Source organism: Vicugna pacos, chromosome 19 (assembly GCF_048564905.1).
Source record: "Vicugna pacos chromosome 19, VicPac4, whole genome shotgun sequence".
Lineage (NCBI taxonomy): Eukaryota > Metazoa > Chordata > Mammalia > Artiodactyla > Camelidae > Vicugna > Vicugna pacos.
Window position 1 is genome coordinate 31434082 of NC_133005.1, and position 18749 is coordinate 31452830.

Consider the following 18749-nt stretch of genomic DNA (forward strand, 5'->3'; position numbering starts at 1 on the left):
TCCACTGCTTTATTGTTCCCAAGCCTGCTCTACCTGCCTTCTCTACTGGTGGCAGCTCCATCCTACCACCGGCATAGGTAGCAGCCTCTCTTTCTCTCACATGCCAGGTCTAATGTGTTAGGAAATCCTGTTGGCTCTGTCTTCAAAATACATTCAGAATCCAACCACTTCTCACCACCCCCACTGCCACATCCTGGCGTGAGTCACCACCGTCTCTCTGCTGGGTCACTGCAATGGCCTCTCAACTGGTTTCCCTGCTTTTACCCTTTCCTCCCTATGTCTGTTCTCCACATTGTAGCTAGAATCAGTCTTTGAAAATAATGTCAGAAAATTATCACTTGTCCTCTCAAAACTCTGCAGTGGCTTTCCACTTCATTCAAAGTAAAAGCCAACGTCCTTACAGTGACTGAGAAGGTACTGTACAGTCAGGCCCCCTTTGTTTCTATGATAGCACCCTCTACTACTTTTTCTCCTTGTTCACTCTATCCATGCCACCCTCGGCCTCCTTACACCTGAGAGGTGTATTACTCCCTTGATCTGAATTCTTTTCCTCCAGATATTTCCCATCATGTCTCTACTCAAATCTCATCTTCTAATTAAAGAAAGTCCTCCCACCCTGTTTAATATTGGAACCTCCTTCACCCCCACGTCCCTGGAATACACCTTCTCTCTTCATGGCTCTGCTCTTTCTTTCCCCATGGTGCTTACTTGTGGAAGTATTATCCATAGATTATATTTTCCGATAGCTTCTGTTCTGTATTCTCTTCTAGAACCTTGCAGCTGCCCCTCCCTCTCTCAGGAGACAGAGTCTGAGTCCCCTCCCCTAGGACGTAGGCAGTTACTTTTTGCTCATAACCAACAGAATGTGGTAGGAGTGATGCTGTGTGAGGTCCGAGTGTAGGTCACAAGGGGTGATGTGCTGTGCACCTGGCTAGCTGGCAGGTGCACCAGGGGAGCTCTGAGCCACCAAGTAAGAAGTTCAACGATCCTGAGGCAACCATGCTGTGAGGAAGCCCAAGCCATCTGAAGAGGCTACGTGTAGGTATTCCGGCTGGCAATCCCAGCTGAGATCGCAGGTGATAACCTACATCAACCATGAGACATGTGAGTGAAGGCGTTTTCGGATCACTTCAGTCCTAAACCTTAGAGCCTTCCAAGTCACGGCTTCAGACGTCACGGAGTAGAGACAGACTAACCCTGCTCAGCAGATTCAGCGAGCACAATAAATCAGTTGCTTTCTGTCACTAAGGTTTGGGGTAGTTTGTAACACAGCAAACAGTATTTTTCACCCTCTAAATAACATACTATATTATTTACTAACATATTACAGTAAGTAATTTATTGTGAAATAACCTACTTATTTTTAAGCCTATGGTTTACTTTGGGTTTCCTCTGCAAGCTTCACGGGGGCGAGGATCTTTTGTTCTCTGTTGTATCCCAAACTTCTAGAACAGTCCTTAGGAAATAGTAAACACTCAGAAAATATGTAATGAATAAATTTGCAAGTGATTGTCAACATATTGAATTTTAGAAGACACAGCTTTCTGTAGCTGAGAGGTCCCTTATATGTCAACTTGTGAAACCCACTCATTTGTATGAAAAAAAAAAAAACTGAGCAGGGTAGGGGAGTGACAGGCAACAAACAGAGTGTGGGTTTGAGAGCAGGACTGAAGGCCCAGGAGTCTTATACCTACAATATCTGTCATTCTGTGCTCAGTATGTAGACTTCAGACATCATAGGGGCCCTGATGATCAAAGCAATACCCAGCTACAGTCTAAGGAAGTGGAAGGACTCTGCAGAAAGACTCCGATGAAGTAATGTTTTCCAATTAACCTCTAGTTAATTAGGAAATGCTGTTAACTAGAAGCTAAGCATTCAAGCTAACTGATTAATATAATTTGAACTAATTAAGGGCAAGTCTAGTCTACTTAGCGCTATTTCTGGTTGAAGCCCAAATGATGGAACAACATGTATTGTTTTCTCTCTCATTTATAAAAGCAGTTCGATTTCCACGTTAGAAAGTTTGGAGAATGCAAAAAGGTACAAAAAAAGTTAATGTAAAAAAAATCAACCCAAATCCTACCATACAGGGATGGATGATTTTAAGAGATGTCATTTTGGAAAGTAAATGCACCAACGTCATCAAATGTATTTGTGTTTTTGTTTTCAAATTTTAGATTGCAGGTTCTTAGAATAGTGTTTCTCAGGCTTTGACAACTGATAAGTCACATATGTCCCTTAACACTATCTGAAACTATAAAATAAATTAAATATTATGACGAATGACTTATTAAACTTTCATGATACTGAACATGACTTGACAAACAACACACCCTCTCTTGACATTTTCTCACCAGACAGATCCACACAAGTGTGTGTAAGCACACACACATGCACCCTCGCCCACCCCACACACACTCTAAGGGGTTGGGGCCACTCGCCCAACCTCCTAGGAAATGAGGCCCAGGGATGCGAGCTGATGAGAACACCCCTTGCAACGCTGATCTCAACATCCTTCCAAAATTTATAGATTGAGTATGTGAAAAATGCTACTTTACTTAGACCATATTTGAAATTAACTGCTGGTTCTCCTGAGCTGGTAATTACTCACATCCATTGACGTCAACGTTTTTGTTCTCATAAATGTGTCAAACATGCCCCTTGCTACCATGTTTTACACTCTCATAAAGTTTTAGGGCCAGACAGGCCCTTAGTAATTACCTTATCCAAACTCTTCATTCAACTAATACAGAATTTTAAAACTCCGGGAGCAAAAATGACAGGCCACAAGGTTTGCTGTGCTGGAACATGGCTGAAAGGACCAACCCAGTTTAGCACAATTTCATGATCTCACACAGCTTCTGAAATCCTGCTGTGTAAGCTCTTTCTCAGAATATCGTCTGAGAGATAAACTTAGTCTGCAGAATCAAGAATTCCAAATGTGTAGAGTCTGAGTCAATGTGTTTTCACTGCACACAGTGAAACTGAACCTTGCATATTTGGGGCACATGCTGCATGTGAAAAAAAAACACAACACACACAAAAAAATTAGTGCAAATAACTCAGAGCCTGGCACACAGTGAATGCTGAAAAAATAGTTTGGGAAGGAGGGAGGAGAGGTGGGGGGAGAGAGAGAGAGGAGAGGAAAAGAGAAGAAAGAGATGCTTGCAGCTGTATTTCTCTCGGGGAGTGAGGTGTTCTTTAGTTCAGGAAAACATCTTGATGAGTTTTTCCTTCTATTTTATTTTACTTTTTTTTGTTTGTAAAAGGTGAGGCCTAATGGGCAAGGTCTGAAACAAAAGGAGTGAGACAAAGACAGCTAAGTTGTTCTGCATAAGAAGGTAAGGAGAGTGTGGGAGTTCTTTTCCAGGCTGCTAGGAAAAAGAAGAAAAAACAGAAATTTTGAGGACACTAGAAAGAACTTTTGGGAAGGAAGTGGATAAAGAACTCCCAGGTGACTTGTATTCAGGTGCTTCCTGTATTTGTGGCAATCCGTCTGTGATTCCCAACATCTCTGTAACAACTGTTACTCACAAACCCTTTGCGTTCGAGATGTGCTGGGGAGGAAGGAAAGGGATGTCCGATGCAGGAGTGAGGAGTAGGTGCAGAGAGAGGGAGGACAGCGGTCACCAGGTGAGACATTGACGTGGGGGGATTGAGAAGACAAGAGAGGCATGACTGTGAAGCAAGAGGTGACCAGGACCAAGCAGGCTGTCTAGAAATCACTGGCGGGGGTGATCTGCTGGCTTTTCTACAACACGTGGGATGGGGGCTCGAGCCGTTCTATCTTCCTATTGAAGGAAGCTGTGAATCCAAACTGATGCAGTAGGTCTGGGTGGGGACTGAGATGTTGCACTTCCGACATGCTCCCAGGTGGTGCTGATGCGGCTGGTCTGAGGACCACACTTTGAGTAGCAAGGCTTTAGCACCACAAAGCCTGTACCCATCAGGCAGCTTCCCGCAGCCCGGTCTCTTACCTCATATTCCTCCTTGAACCCGTAGCCCTGGCCTCTCTTCATCTGGGTGATGTGCTGGAGCAGGTCAGCCACCCGGATGGCGGGCTGGAACTGGTCCCGGGGATAGCTCATCTCCACGGGGTCGCAGGCCCGGTAGGGGTGGGTCTGGATCGTGAGGGTGGGCTGGGACAGCTCCCCGCGGCTGCCATCTGCTTCAAAGAGAAGGGGCAACACAGACCATCACCTATAGGAGTTTTGTCCCCTGTCCTCCATGCCTCCCCCAGGATGACGTGAGGAGGTCCGAGGGAACTAACTCAGGACTCAGCTGATCCAGAAAGACTAGAGACACGCTGCTTCCCTGGCGTGGCTGTGGTGGTAGATTTAAACATTAAAACCACTAGCAAACCAGTGACACAATAACCCTTGATTCGTTTCTGTTTCAAGGATGTATCTAGATGGAGTAAAGACATGGTTCCAGGTTGGCTGCCATCTCCTGCCTGTCTCCATCCTTCCTCCAGGCTTGTCAGGGTGGTCTTGGCCAATCGTGGCCAATCCCAGAACCAGGAAGGAGCCAGGCAGGCTGGATACTGGGAACACCCTCCTACTTAGGAAGCAGGTTGCCTAGAATCATCTCTGGTGTCTGCCTGCAGGTGAGGAGAACCTCAGGTCCCTGAAAGTCAGAGCCATGCATCTGCTTCTGGTCCATTTGCCTGCATCTCTGTGACCTGGTTTCTCTACTAGGGAGTTGGAGCCAGTCTTGAATCCCCAGCAGCTGGTAGGGACCCAGCCCCTCTCATTGCTCTCTCCAGCTACAGGCTCCAGAACAGTGATCGCCTTCTGTCTACTATCTAATGTCCCCTGCACGTAACCTCTTGAGCCAGGAGTGTTGCTCAAACTACTTTTCAGGTAGGGAAGCATGAACCTCTTCCTTCAGTCCTGCCAGCTACTTCTCCCAGGCCTGGGCCCTATGTCTCATCATCTCCTTTATAAAACCTCTCCTTGGTATAACTTCTATAATACCCCCTGATAATAATCTTAAACTGCCCCCTATTAGTTTGGTGCCCCTGGAAACTGATGCCTACCAACGCTGGAATTTGAATTCCTCTGTTCCCTGTAGACCAGTTAAATCACTTTCTTACCCAGCCAGTTCCCTGCTGGGCATACGCTGTCAGTCCTTCAGGGCCAGTTCATCTCATCTGGAGCCATTCAGGCTTGGTATTTCCAACCTCCTTCCAAAGACACGGACAGTCTATGCCCTAGGCCCTCCTGTCTGTGGCACACAGGAGATGAGAACCAGCAGATTTGCGGCATCTCCCCCAGATGTTTCCAGGCATCACACGGCACCTCAGGAGCCCTAGACCAGACTCATTTCCTGGAGGTTTAGCATGTATTCCTCATTTTCTGCAACCTGACTTTTCAAAATCCATGTTGCTTTTGGCTTGTTTGTCTCTATGTCACAATAATCAATCAAACACTGAGTCTGCAGGTGAAAGTGAACTTTCCTCCTATGTGACAGCATGAGCAAAACTATTTTTTGGAAGCAAAGGATTGCCAGCAGAAAGATCTGGAATATATAAGTGTATGCACCAGGAAGAAGGGCCTGGGTGAGGTGGTAGCACAACTTTCCTGAAAAGCATGAGAAAAATACTGCTCACTTTTCTCCCAGGAGTTTTAGGGAACAGGGAACACATCTTCACTGGCCCCGCTTACACGTGGAGCTTGGCAAACGTGGGCACTGCTTCCCTTCCCCATCATGCCCTTGTGGTCAGGAACTGGGTTTACTGAGACCTCACTCTACATCAGGGGGTCTGGTAGACACTGGAAACGTACAGAATACAGCCTTTACCCTCAAGGCTTGATGTCCAGTAGGGAAGTCGGATAAGAAGAACCATCGGAAGCAGAAGAAAAGAAGCTGGAAAACCCAAGCACATCTAGGCCACATCAAGGAGGCTGAGATGGAACAGAGGTGGTGGGTGGACATGGGACGGGGGAAAAGCTCTAAGAGATGGTATGAGGCAGGCCTGGAAAGGCTGTGGGTGTCTAAGAAGCTTCAAGCCAGTGGGAAGCCACTGAAAGATCTGAAGAGGACTCCTTGTCTTTAAAGACACACTATTTCTGATAGGTGTCCCAGTGCCATAGAAAGGAGGCATCTTTCCGGTGAGTGTCCCCCTGTGATGCTGTGGTGCGGTTGGGGATGGAGGAGAAAGGAGAAGGGTTTGCTCTTCTGGATGCTGCACGTCACAGTTCCCAGGAGAGGATGAGGTGGAGTCTACGCCTGGAGCCCTGTGAATGTCTCCCCCCTCAGCCACCATCACAGATGGTGACAGATGTCTTCCGAGACCCACGGGCCTGGGGCCTGGGCTGCCTGGGAGGCCAGCTGCCTGGCAGAGACAGCCTTCTTAGGAACGGGCACCTGACAATTTTTGTGAGATGCCAAATGTTTCCAAAACCAAATAGCTACCAATATGGATATTTCCCCTAAACACATTGCTAGACAGACTGTAAACTTGGTGTCAGCAAAACCAACACTGGAATGGAAAATAAACGTGTCTGAAATTTAGCAACTTGGATTGCTGTAACATTTGTAATCATGTCAACGCCGGTGCTAATGATGCTATGAAGACTCGGAACCAAGGGATTTTCAAGGTTTATTAATTCAACTAGTTGGACTCCCTTTCCCAATGTGTCTTACTTCACCTATTCCCTTATTAACCTCTGATAATGCAGAAGTGATGCCTTTTATCACAGCCCATTTCACCAGACGCACTATACTTAATTTTCCATCATTAGGTTTAATGAAAACCCAATTTCACAACTCACTTCTCTCAGGAACTTACAAGTAATGCTACGTTATTTTTTTTATCAGCCCCAAGTAAAAAGCGTTATGATGTTCCTGTTCGAGAGGGAGCCTTGAAATCAACGTGCGACTCTGCTGCTAATTCAACAAGGGCGCTGGAATCCACAGGCTGCTCATAAAATGTAACTCAAACCAGCTGGCCCAGGGAGAGAACATTTTTCATTTTTCTCCTCACCAGACCCTTAATTTTCATGCCATTTCAACTTCTCATTTATGGGTCTTGAATGTTTATTTATCACACAGTAATATTTTGGATTGCTTTTGCACTTTTTTTTTTTTTTTGGAGCCGTTGCCTAGGGCTGTGAATTCCCTTGCAATGACTCCTGTCGCTGCCTGGGAGGGGGCTGCAGAGTGAGCCAAGGGATTAAGGTGACCACCGCCCCTCTGATTTCTTCTCTTCTGTCTCTCCACCAGTCACTCTTCCTTCTTCCTTGGGGACCTGGCTTTGACTTTCTCTTTTTCACCTCCTGCTACCACCTGTTACAGGCCTCCCACTAGCATCAGCCACGTATTTCCAATCGCTTGCTAGGAACTGCCACTCCAACTGGCGAACAAGTATTTCCTGGGTACCTGTACTGTACAAAGCACAGTATTAGGTGCTGTGTTCAGACAGCAGGGTGGAGGAAAGTATGTCCAGAAGGAGATACACACACCAGTGCCCTTGCAGGAGAGAACAAGAGAGGAAGTGTGCACGAACAAGTCTGACAAAGGCGGGAAGGGATGGGCTCCAAAAAGATAACGTGCTGCAGAGTTAGGGACTGTGGAAACGTTGCCCAAGCTTTAGGCATTCGCACCCGACTTCTGTGGTTTTTGCCATAAGTATGTTCAGCCCGTACCAGCTCTGTTCAATAGAATTCTGCACCATGATGGAGAGGGTCTGTGCCCACGCGGTGCAGTATGGTAGCCACTTACCACATGCGACTACTGAGCATGTGAAATGTGGCTAATGGCAATGGGGAATTTGCATTTTACCGCATGTGGCTTATGGCTACTGTCCTGGGCAGTGCAGATCTAGGCAAAGAAAGAGACAGGGAAAGGGAGAGCACTCTGCTGTAGGCAACAGAGGTCCAGTGGAAACATGACGTGAACCGTGTAGGAAATTCAAAATTTTCTTGTAGCATCACTAAATAAGGTAAAAAGGAATTAGCGAAATTAATTTCCATAATAAATATGATTTAACTCAATACATTGAACTAGTTCAACATATAGTTGGTATAAGATTACTCATGATATATTTGACATTCTTTATTCATACTAAGGCTTTGAAACCCAATGTGCAGTTTACACTTATAGAAAGGGCATTCAACACAGACTAGCCATCTTTCCAGTGCTCAACACCACATGTGGCTGGTCAGTGGCTGGAGTATGGGACAGGGCGAGTGTACACAGACATCCAAGCCAATCTAGTTCTAGAGAGAGCTGACGTCGAGCTGGTGTGAACTCTAACATACACTGACCAAGGGTAAGACAGCTCCAGCGCAGCACTGACCGACAGAACTATGACGGAACTGCTCTGTGTTTGCACATCCAGTACGGTAGCCACCAGTCACCTCTGGCTCCTGAGCACTTGAAATGCGGCTAGTGTGACTGAGGAACTGAATTTTTACGTTACCTTAATTTCAATTAATTTAGATATAAATAGCTGCATGTGGCCAGTGACTACTGCACTGCACAGTGCAGATCTATACAGTTATGTCCTCAAAGCTTCTCTTTAAGTCAACTTTCAGCCATTGTTTTACATTATCTCATTATGAATGATGATATCAATGGGATATAGTGATGATAGTGAAATATAAAATCATGGGCATGATACGCTAGTTTTGTTTCAATGCTCACTAAAATATTTACGCAACTATTTAAGAAATGGCCTGCCCAGTCCCATGACAGAAGCGTAATCCACTCCCTGAGAAATGTTATAAATCTGAGTCCTAGAATCAGACAGAATGGGGTTTATATCTTTAATCAACCAATAATGGGCTGTGTGACCTTGGCCAAATGACTAATATTTCTGAGCCTCAAGGTTTTCATCTCTAGTGCAGGGGAAGTACGAGTGGTGAGGACTCAAAGAGAGAATGCGTGGTAAGTGCTCCCACAATGACTGGTGCCTGGGAGGCGGGGAGAGAACAGTGGGTGTCCTGATGTTGCCCGAGATGTCCTGTGGGGACACGGGAATTCACAGCCTGGTGATGGCACTGGGGGATCTTTCGGGGCTGCTCTCTTCTTTCCTCCACGACACACTCTGGAGCCATCTACTTTGCTCCATTCCTGCTGCTGCTGTCCTAGTCAGTCCTCCATGACAGGGTTATTCCATCAGGCTCCTAACGGCTCTTTCTGCTTTCACAGTCCTTCCTACACACCTTTGATCAAGTTATGGTTCACAGCAAAAGCCTTCATAGAGTTAAGATAAAATTTTTAACTAGCCAACCAAATTCCGATAGCTTCTGGTACCAGCATCTATTTCTTCTTTTCTCTACAATTCCTCTCAAATCCATGTGCCCTTTAGGGCAGAAGAGCATGAATAGAGGACAGGTAACTATTTAGAGACACCTTACTGAGAGGGGAGTGTCTGAGAGAGGAGAGAAGGTTTGAGGTGGGGAGGAGGTTGGGTCACCTGCTCAGAGTGGAGATGTGATTACAGCAAACAAAGTGGGGGCCGTGGCAACAGCAGGCATCAAGGCCACAGTGCAGAACTTGAAGACGAAACTTGGATTCAGATACGAACTTCACAACTTTCTAGCTATGGGACTTCCGATAAGTTACCTTGAGTCTAAGACCTTTATTTGTAATTTGCAGTAGAAACGGTGATGATGGCCGTCAAAAGGTACAAACTTCCAGTAATGATACATAAGTACCAGGGATGCAATGTACAACATGAGAAATATAATTAGAGCGGCTGTGTGTTACACATGAAAGTTGCGAGCAGAGTGAATCCTAAGAGTTCTCATCACAAGAAAAAAGGTTTTCTATTAAAGTTTTTTTTTATCTATATGAGATGGCTGTTCACTAAACATATGTTATAATTTATCACCTAAGTCCAGTCATTATGCTGTACACCTTAAACGAATACAGTGCTGTAGGTCAATTATATCTCACTAAAACTGGAAGGAAAAAAGACATGGTGATGATGATGATGGTGGTAGTGGTGGTGGTGGTGGTGACGGTGACCATCGCCATCTAGGAAGGCTGCTGTGAGAGTTAAACGGGATTCCACTGGAAGAAGACTCAAGATGGGCACCTGGCTAGCAGGCAGTGCTTCCCCACCCCACCACCAAATCACAAGGAAGGCTTAAGAAAAGAAACTTACAACAGCATTGAAATCGACGTCTGTCAACTAACCTAGTGTCAGAATTTGGGAGGAACATCCATTAATTATATCAGTATCACTTTGTATGTGCATGATGATGAAGACTTCATTTTGTCAAACTTTCTTAAAAATCTTTGAAATTGTACAGATTAGTCTTTCACCTGCTTCAACACAGGATCTCTTCCCCCTAAAGTCAGAAGAGATTCCAGTACACTAGATGAAGCATCAGATGAAGTGGTTGGCTTGTGCTTAGAAGCCACGTTGTAAGAAAAAGCTGTTCTGTATTTCTGGAGTCTAGACTTACACTAGGATGGATGTATAGACTTGTGACCTCAGAGAGACAGTAGATTCACCCACCCACCTCATATCCCCGGAGGAAAGTGCTCTTACTCAATGTAATGACAGATGGAATTACCTTCTCTCCCTGTCTGAAATCTGACCCAATGCATAGGGCTGAACTTGTAAAACTAACAGTAAATAGAATGACTTCCTACTGTGCCACATTCTATGGAGCTGAAGTGGACATGACACACTTGGCAACTGACGCTGATATACTTTGTTACTTGAGGTAACACTGGCTTGAAGGACAGAAAAAAGATGCTTCATCTTTTCCCATTTTTCTTTCCCGGGCCCAGAGAATCAAAGACTCCCAGCAAGCAAATACAGGAGTCAGGCATCCCCAAGCCCTTTCTCTCCCTCAATCCCTTTCACTGGGGTCTCTGAGATGGCAAAGATGAAAGAGGGCGGATAAACACCTGTGTACCCCAGAAGGCAGATTCAGTATTGGAAAGCATTGTGATGGGGACAGTCATGGCCAAAGTGCCTTCTGGATTCATCTGCTCCTCCTGACAAAGAAATCAGTCTTTCTCTTTGTGGGGAGAGTGTGAATTTCTTCTTCCACAGCACTCATATCAGATGGAAGGGCATGTTACACAGGGACGGGGACTGTGAACATCCATTACTTCCCCTGCTTAAGCCCCAAGAAAAGGATTCCATCAGTTGAACGGTGAAAGTAACAATAAGAATCTGCCTCCTCTGTTTACTGGCAAACCCCACTCCTGGAGAGACCTCTCCTCCTTTAAAGTTAAGGAAACAGAAACAAAACAATGTGGAGTCTTAGGAAAATCCACAATCTACAGTCCATGTCAAAAATAAGAAACATGACACTCTGGATGCTGAGAAAAATACAATTTTCAAAAGACAAGAAACAGTCAGTGCTGACAGTCTTCCCAGCAGGCACCCCCCACCTTTCTCCTTTCTGGCAGAACCCCCAAATGAGTTTGGGTGCCCACACATTCCCCATGTGACTCAGCAGAAGGTGACCTGTTCCAAGATCTAGGGGCAAATCCTGATTTCCTTAAGCCAATTTTCAGTCTTTCAGTGAGCTAGGTGGGGAGTTCTAGCTTCTTCTTGGAAAGATTTCCTTCCTTTTAAGAAGGATATTCCAGTGGCTTCTGTCTCTCACTGGACATTACCATGTGTGGGTTTGATGCTTGGAACTGCTAAAACAATTCTGTATCCAAGAAAGGATCCAGGCTGAGGGCAATGCCCACCTGAGATGGCAAAGTGGAGAGCCTGAAAGAACTTGGGTCCTTAATGACATTTGGGCATCTCATGGAACCTGTTCCAACTCCTGACCTCTGGTTCTGTGGGATAATACATTCACTCATTGTTTAAGCCCATGTGATTTTTATTCCCCCTGTAACCTACACAACAGAAAACAGAAATGCATCTTAGATGGAATGAAATTCAAGAAAATACAGAAAAGTAAAGGAAGTGAAAGACTAAACAATAAGAGGGCAGATTTTTCAAAATATGAATTAAGTTAAGAAGCAACTAGGAAAAAAATTGCTAAGGGAGGCAAGGAAAGATGGTAAGGAAACCAAAATGTAATAGCAGAATTAGAATGGACACCGGAATCTGTAATGGGAATAAGCAGCAGGCAGAAACTTGTGGAGAATTAACTTGAGAACCTTGCAGTGAACAGACAAGGGACTAGGAACAACGAGCTTTCTATTTCCTGCGTATCTATCATCTGCTCCTGGGTGTTCACGTGTGCTGGCACTAAAAAGACATTTTCAGAGAAAAGAAAACAGACATATAAAAGACAGATAATTGCCGTTACTAAAGGAAGAGGACAGAGTAATTGAAACAGATGCAATAATAAAGGATATAGCGTAAAAACAGCTCTTTGGCAGAATAAAAACCCAAACGGTCAAATGCAAACAGCTCTCCCCATGTACAACTTAAAAACAGAAGAAATCTCCTGGTAATACTATTAAATATTATTGATGCAGAAAGACTCAGATAAGCATCCAGGCTAGAACAAAGGTTACCTGTAAACAAAACGAAACAATGCCAGCCATATTTTCTGTCGCCCAAATGTGAATGCCAAAAAGCACTGGAACAAAATTTTTGAGGGGAAAATGTTGTGACTCTGATATTATACACTGATGTAAGTTGCTTTTCATTTACAAGGCTACAGAAAGACATTCTCTGATACACAAAGATTCAGAAATTATACTGGCTCTGATTCTTCTCTAGAGGCTTGGGGAAGTGAGAAAATAAAGAAAAAAATTTAATTAAAAAATAAATAGAATTAACATATACACATATATAAAACATATAACTGACAAGGACCTACTTACTGTACAGCACAGGGAACTGTGCTCAGTATCTTGTAATAACCTATCATGGAAAGAATCTGAAAAAGAATATATATATATATATATATATGTATATAAAAAACGGAATCAGTTTGCTGTACAACTGAACCTAACCCAACGCTGTATATCAACTATACTTCAATGAAAAAATTAAAAACAAAAAATTAAATAAAAATAAAAAATCCCCACAGGACTGGAGGAAATCATATTATAAAAGGGCTAATTTGTTATACATCAAAATCTGTTAAACATAGATATGAGTATAAAAATCAAAATAAATATGAGTTGAAACAGAATGAACTAAAAAAAAGAATTGTTAAAGAGAACCTATGCAAAACAAAAATCGAATATAAAAATGCTTGATTAATTTCTGAAATGTTACCAACAAAAACCAGAAATGGGTCTTAATGTATCATAAGAAATAAAAGCATATCAACTTCTTTGCCTTGCACACTGGACGGTCAATTTATACTAATTTAATCTTGTTCTTAAGTAAAGAATTTCAAGCATGTGTGTGCGTATCTGTGTCGGTGTGCATGTGCGCACGTTCATTCATGCTTCAGTTAAAGGCATCGATTAGTAGAACAAAGTGAAGGGTGTATAGCTTTCAAATAGTTAGATGCGATAAACAAAGGAAACTCTGGATCCCCACCACATTGGGATCTGGGGTCCACATTTATGCTCTGCGTGTGCCAGAGCAGCTGCAAACCTGGAAATCAACATACAAAATCTGTGTAATACCATCAAAAATCTTCCTGTCCTGACAAGCAAACGAGAGCCACTCTATAGAGCTATTTTCATAATCCACAACATGTTAATTCCCAAGGAACAAAACCGCCTCCACTAAACATGAACTCATAGTGGAAAAATAAAATATAAAGAATGACAAGCCGTGTGAGGAAGCTTATCCCCACGAGGGAGACTCAGCAGACATGATGCACAGAGAGATGTGCCTACCAAGAATTGAAAATCATAAAACCATCTCAGAGACTATAAAATAAATACATTTAGATTGATTACAGGGAAAATGGAAGGACTGTGAACCACAGCAATAAGGAAACACATCATGGGAAAAGGATGGGTGGCTTTGCAAAATATAGATTTAACTTCTAGAGATGAAAAATATAGTCACTGAAAGTAGAAAGTAAGTAAATAAATATAAGAACAGATGTAAATGGGACATAATAGAAGTTAAAGACACAAGAGAGAAGCTGAAGAAAAACAAAAGCTGGCTCTTTCCTTTGAAAACACCAATAAATTAGACAAACCTCTGCCAAAAATGATTTAAGGAAAAAAGATACACATAAACCACAATTGCTAAAAATTGGTAGTACACTTTCATCACGTGCTTGGATTGGAATGGGAAAACATGACACACATCTCGAGACTGATGGCCAGAAGTTACCCTATCAGCCCATTACCAGAGTACCAGCTTTTCCTTAAAAAGCAGTTTTACTTTGAGATAATCATAGATTCATATGCAGTGGTAAGAAATATCTTAGAGAGGTCTCACAGACCTTTCACTTGGCTTTCCCTGACATTAACGTCTTGTGTGACTGTCACAATCAGGAAATTGACTTGGATACACTCCACTGACTTTACTCAGATTCCACCAGTTTTACGTGCATCTGTGTGTCTTTGTGTTCATGTGTATTTTTATTTTATGAAATTTAATCATATGTGTTGATTCCTGTGACCACCCCAGCCAAGATGCAGAAGCAGTTCCAGCACAAGGATCCCCATCTCTCAGGTAACAGAACACTGGCCTTTGAGTTTGTCTCTTGTCTCTAGGCTGAGGGCTGGTTCTTGGGCCCTGGGTGACTGCAGCAATAATGAAAAGAAGTATCTCTCAGTGAAACCCTAGGGTCTACCAGAGCCCCACAGACTGGGGCCCCATCTTTCCTGATGCTTTTATAATCCAGGGGTCCCCAGGGCCACCATGTGCGGCCATACACGTTGTGCACTGCTCAATTTTAGTAGGTGCCGTTCATGTAGTGACTCACGCCCTTTTAGGTAGAAGCCATCAGTCTTTATGCTTCAGTGACCAGTGGGTGGGATTATTGTTTTCATTTTGGGTAAATCATTAGTAGAAATGTTCACCCATGTGGTCCCCAGGAGAAGACATAAGTGAATTATTAGTCTGTGGACTTAGTGACGTAAGAGTTGAGCCAGAGTTAGGAAGGAAGACCTCTGTTCAGAGTCTCTGCTATTGGGCGTTTTGTGGGTGCATGTGTGTGTGTGTGTAAGACCTGGCAAGCCCATGAATTTTCCCTCAACTCTGATCCAATGAGAGGTAAACAGTTTTTTTTGTTTTGTTTTATAAAATAGACTTCTGGTATGACTGTGTTTGAAGAAAGGATTTCACTATTAAAAAAAAAGTTGAAAGTCATTTTTTTTCATTTTGTCACAATTTCATGAAAATCAGTGGGAAAACAAGACAGCAAAAGTGCTGATACCAGGGTTCACAGAATAGGTTTTATAAACTTAACTCAAACAAAAATGAAGATCACTGCGTGTGCCAGGAGCAACAGAACTGTAGCAACAAGAGGATACTTTTTGGTCTCAACCACTCAGGGATCAAACTAGGAAATGAGGGAATAAAGCTGTGGGATATGTATGGGGTCTGGGAAATATATTGCTGAACCACAAAGGAGAAAGGGTGAAATTCTGGAGTTTCAAAATGTTTCAGCTCACTGGAAACACAAGCCCTTTCTTGTAACATTTAAGCCTACTGTTTAATTATTGCATATTCACCATTCACGTTTACTCTCAGAGGCACTCATGTTTGAAAGTAATGGACTGTCTGAACTTTGATGAATAGAAAAACATCCCATAAATAGACAATGATGTATGTAACCTAAATAATTTTGTAAACTGACGATGAAGTACGGTACGGATTTTGGCTGGTAAGGAATGGCTTCCTGGGGTTTATACCTCTTATCCGATGAGAATGAAGGATATTAAAGTCAGAAGAAAATGTGAGTTTACTCAATGTTGGAAAGATTATTATCATTGTGAGGTTATTAATACTATTAGTAGAAAGTTCTGTATATGGGCAGTCTTGTTAACAGAATATTCCAAAGAAAGTAGAAGAACACGTCTTGGTTAGTAAGTTATTAGAGGCAGAAATAACAAAGAAAAGTAAATCGTATGCTTTTGATGCTCTAGCAAGCAGGAAAGAGAGAGATCCTAGGTGGCTTTTGAGGGGTTTGTGTACAGAGAGAGGATGATGGAGATCGTCCGGGGGAGGGTGTGCTTCTCTCAGACTGAAGATTGTCAGCTTCACTGCAGCTCCAGCTTGGGCAGGACATGACTTGAAGATTCTCCCTGGCTCCAGAGTTGTGCTCACACTAAAAACAACTAGCCCAGCATTGTGTGTTGTGTGTGCATCACTGCATTCCAAGACCCACATCCTCACAGGCAGGTGTGTGATGGAAGGGAAAAAAAAAGTAAATAACGCCTCACACCAAAAACACTGGCTTGTCTTATTTCCTCTCTCTCATTCATCAAAATCATAATAAGATAAAGGTATGCAAAACTGTTGCAGAGTCATACTTAGCCAAATAGAAAAACTCAATTTTGTCAGGTTTTACAATCTTCAGCCTGACAGGTGACTTTGTCTTCCGTTGATGCTTAAGAAAGAGAAAATGAAATGACTGAACTTGTCTGGGAGAGGAAATTTAAATGTGCAACAGCTGTATGAAATGAGTTTGCCATTATCCTGGGTGTATAAGCCTGCTCTCTCCATTTCAAACTATGCCCCGGATACGTAAGCAGAGTTTGTGGATATAATAAGCCATAAAGACAACAGAACATTAATAGAGCGGAAATAACACACTTTTGGACTTACGAGACTCGAGTTTTCATCCTGGTTTTGCCACTGAATTGTTTTGCACAATAACCTTCACCTTCCTGGATATTAACTTTTAAATTACAGAGTAGAATCAGACTGCTGCTTCTCAAACTTCAATGCGCATGCCAGAGATAGTTTAAAATGCAGATTCTAATTCCCTGCGTCCGGAATATGATTCAAGAGTCTGCATTTGTAACAAGCTCCCTGGTGACACTGATGCTGCTGGTCCACAGACCTGTACTTTGAATAGCAAGAGGTTAAGGGGTCTCCAAGGGAACTCCCAGTTAAGAAATACGTGTTCATTAATGGTCCTAGAGTTACTCAAAAAAAGCCTTTTTGCTTTCAGTGAATGAATGAAGTAGTACAGCTTAGTATTCTTCAAAATTAACCAAGCAAAAACATTCAAGCAACCAAAGTTGATGGCCCTTGTTCTTGGAAGAACAGATACCTAACACTCTCATAAGAACTAATAAAGTGGCGTGTGCACATCAGGGTTAGCCTGACAGAAGCCCATCACTGACATGGCAACCTACTTTGTTTCACATAGTGGGTCTCGATCTTGGTGCTCTGTAAGAGTCACTCAGGGAACATGTTAAGTATAGATTCCTTCTTAGACCTAAGGGTTTAGTAGCTTTAGTTTGGGGCCACTCATGTTTGCCTATAGTTATAACCATTTAACTGGGGTCAGAGCAGTGACCAGGAGCCCGAAATGGAAATTCTGACTCATTTCCTGATCAAAACATGTAAGGAAGATCAGTCCTACAAGCCTGCTGCTCACCAGCTTCTCCAGAACTCCAGTGGTTTCTTCTCATGGTAATAAAGGTGTATGGGTCACAAGGAAATCACTGTTATAGGAAACTGCCTCTGGATAGTAGCATTTGCGGGATGTCAAAGCTTTGAGGACCCCTGAAAGCTGCAATGAGAAATCTTAACTATAGTTCATGCTCTTTTTTTGATTATAGAAATGCATCAGAAGAACCAGGGTTAAAACTTGGCTTTACTACTTATTAACCAAAGAGGTTTTGGTAAATTCTTATAACACTCACATGTTACCCCATGTATTAATTATCTATCACTACATAACAAACCATCCTAAAACTTAGCAACTTAAAGTAATATTCACTATCTCACAGTTTCTGTGGGTCAGAAGTCTGAGGGCGGCTTTAACGGGTACTTCTGGCTCTAGGTGTTTCATGAAGCTGCACTCCACCACAGTCACATCTGAAGACATCTGGGGGGAAGAATCTGACTCCCATTTCACTGTGTGGTTGTTAGCAGGTTAATTTTCTCATGGGTTCTTGGAGTAAGGTCCTCAGTTCCTTGTCCAGGGGGCTTCCCCAAAGGACAGCTTATAACGTGGCAGCTGGCTTCCAAAGGAGCAAGCAAATGAGAAAGAGAAAGAGAGACAGCAGCCCCAGATGGATGCCCCAGTCTTGTTATAACCTAATCTCGAAAGTGACAATTCAACTTTGTTACAGTCTAGTCATTAGAAGCCCGTCAGTAGACCCAGCCTGTATTCAAAGGAACAGATAACAGTATGCGCGATAGGAGGCAGGAATCATCGGGGCCATCTTAGAGGTTGCCCAATACAAACCCCACTGCCACTCCACAATATTTTTTGAGAGCCCTCCAAAATGATGTCAGTGAAAGAGCATTTATGTATGTTACTGCAATATACACATATGGCTATACATATTATAATAACTTATTCTAAGAGGTCCAGTCAAAATCCTCCAGCTAGTTTTATGTAGCTTTCATTAACACTCAGTTAATCAAAGTTCTTTAATTCATGAAAGGTTCTAAACTATCCTCTCTATGCATTTCCAAAGATGTTTTTTCCAACATCTGATATTTCAAGGGGAATAAATGATTTAATTTTCCTTACACCATGAATTGCCACTGACAACAATCTTTAATCATTAAAGAGTTAACAATGCACTTTGAATCGCGTTACCCAGATAAAACATTCATTCCCTTAGTAAATGAATTAGCCACATAATTGACAGTCAATTCCAGTAATAAAACACTAATTAAGTGATTCTGCTAAGTAAAAAGTGTAATGTGATGAATTTGCTAAACAATGGTGTAACTAATAAATTTTCATGCTAAATA

General features: G+C 42.9%; 1 protein-coding gene and 1 long non-coding RNA gene across 23 annotated transcripts in view; one reads left to right on the forward strand and one right to left on the reverse strand.

Moving 5' to 3' along the window:
* Window positions 1–18749, reverse strand: part of PTPRT (protein tyrosine phosphatase receptor type T) — a 1148549-nt gene that overhangs the window by 85024 nt on the left and 1044776 nt on the right. For 14 of the 19 annotated variants that reach the window (XR_012061742.1, XM_072944247.1, XM_072944255.1 and 11 more), the window contains one exon: window positions 3979–4169. Coding sequence is in view for 18 of the 19 variants with exons in the window: in XM_072944247.1 (XP_072800348.1) it covers window positions 3979–4169 (191 nt within the window). In the remaining variant the exon portion in view is untranslated. The remainder of the gene's footprint in view (window positions 1–3978; window positions 4170–18749) is intronic. The other 5 variants (XM_072944250.1, XM_072944242.1, XM_031687817.2 and 2 more) reach the window with 1 other exon arrangement.
* On the forward strand, window positions 814–7024 carry LOC140687434 (uncharacterized). Of its 4 annotated transcripts, none has more exons than XR_012061743.1 (5): window positions 814–1104; window positions 3271–3342; window positions 4402–4607; window positions 4699–4863; window positions 6824–7024. It is a non-coding gene; the product is annotated as an uncharacterized lncRNA (long non-coding RNA). The 4 variants fall into 4 exon arrangements; XR_012061746.1 differs by having other exon boundaries at window positions 4767–4863; XR_012061744.1 differs by lacking the exon at window positions 6824–7024 and adding an exon at window positions 6080–6517.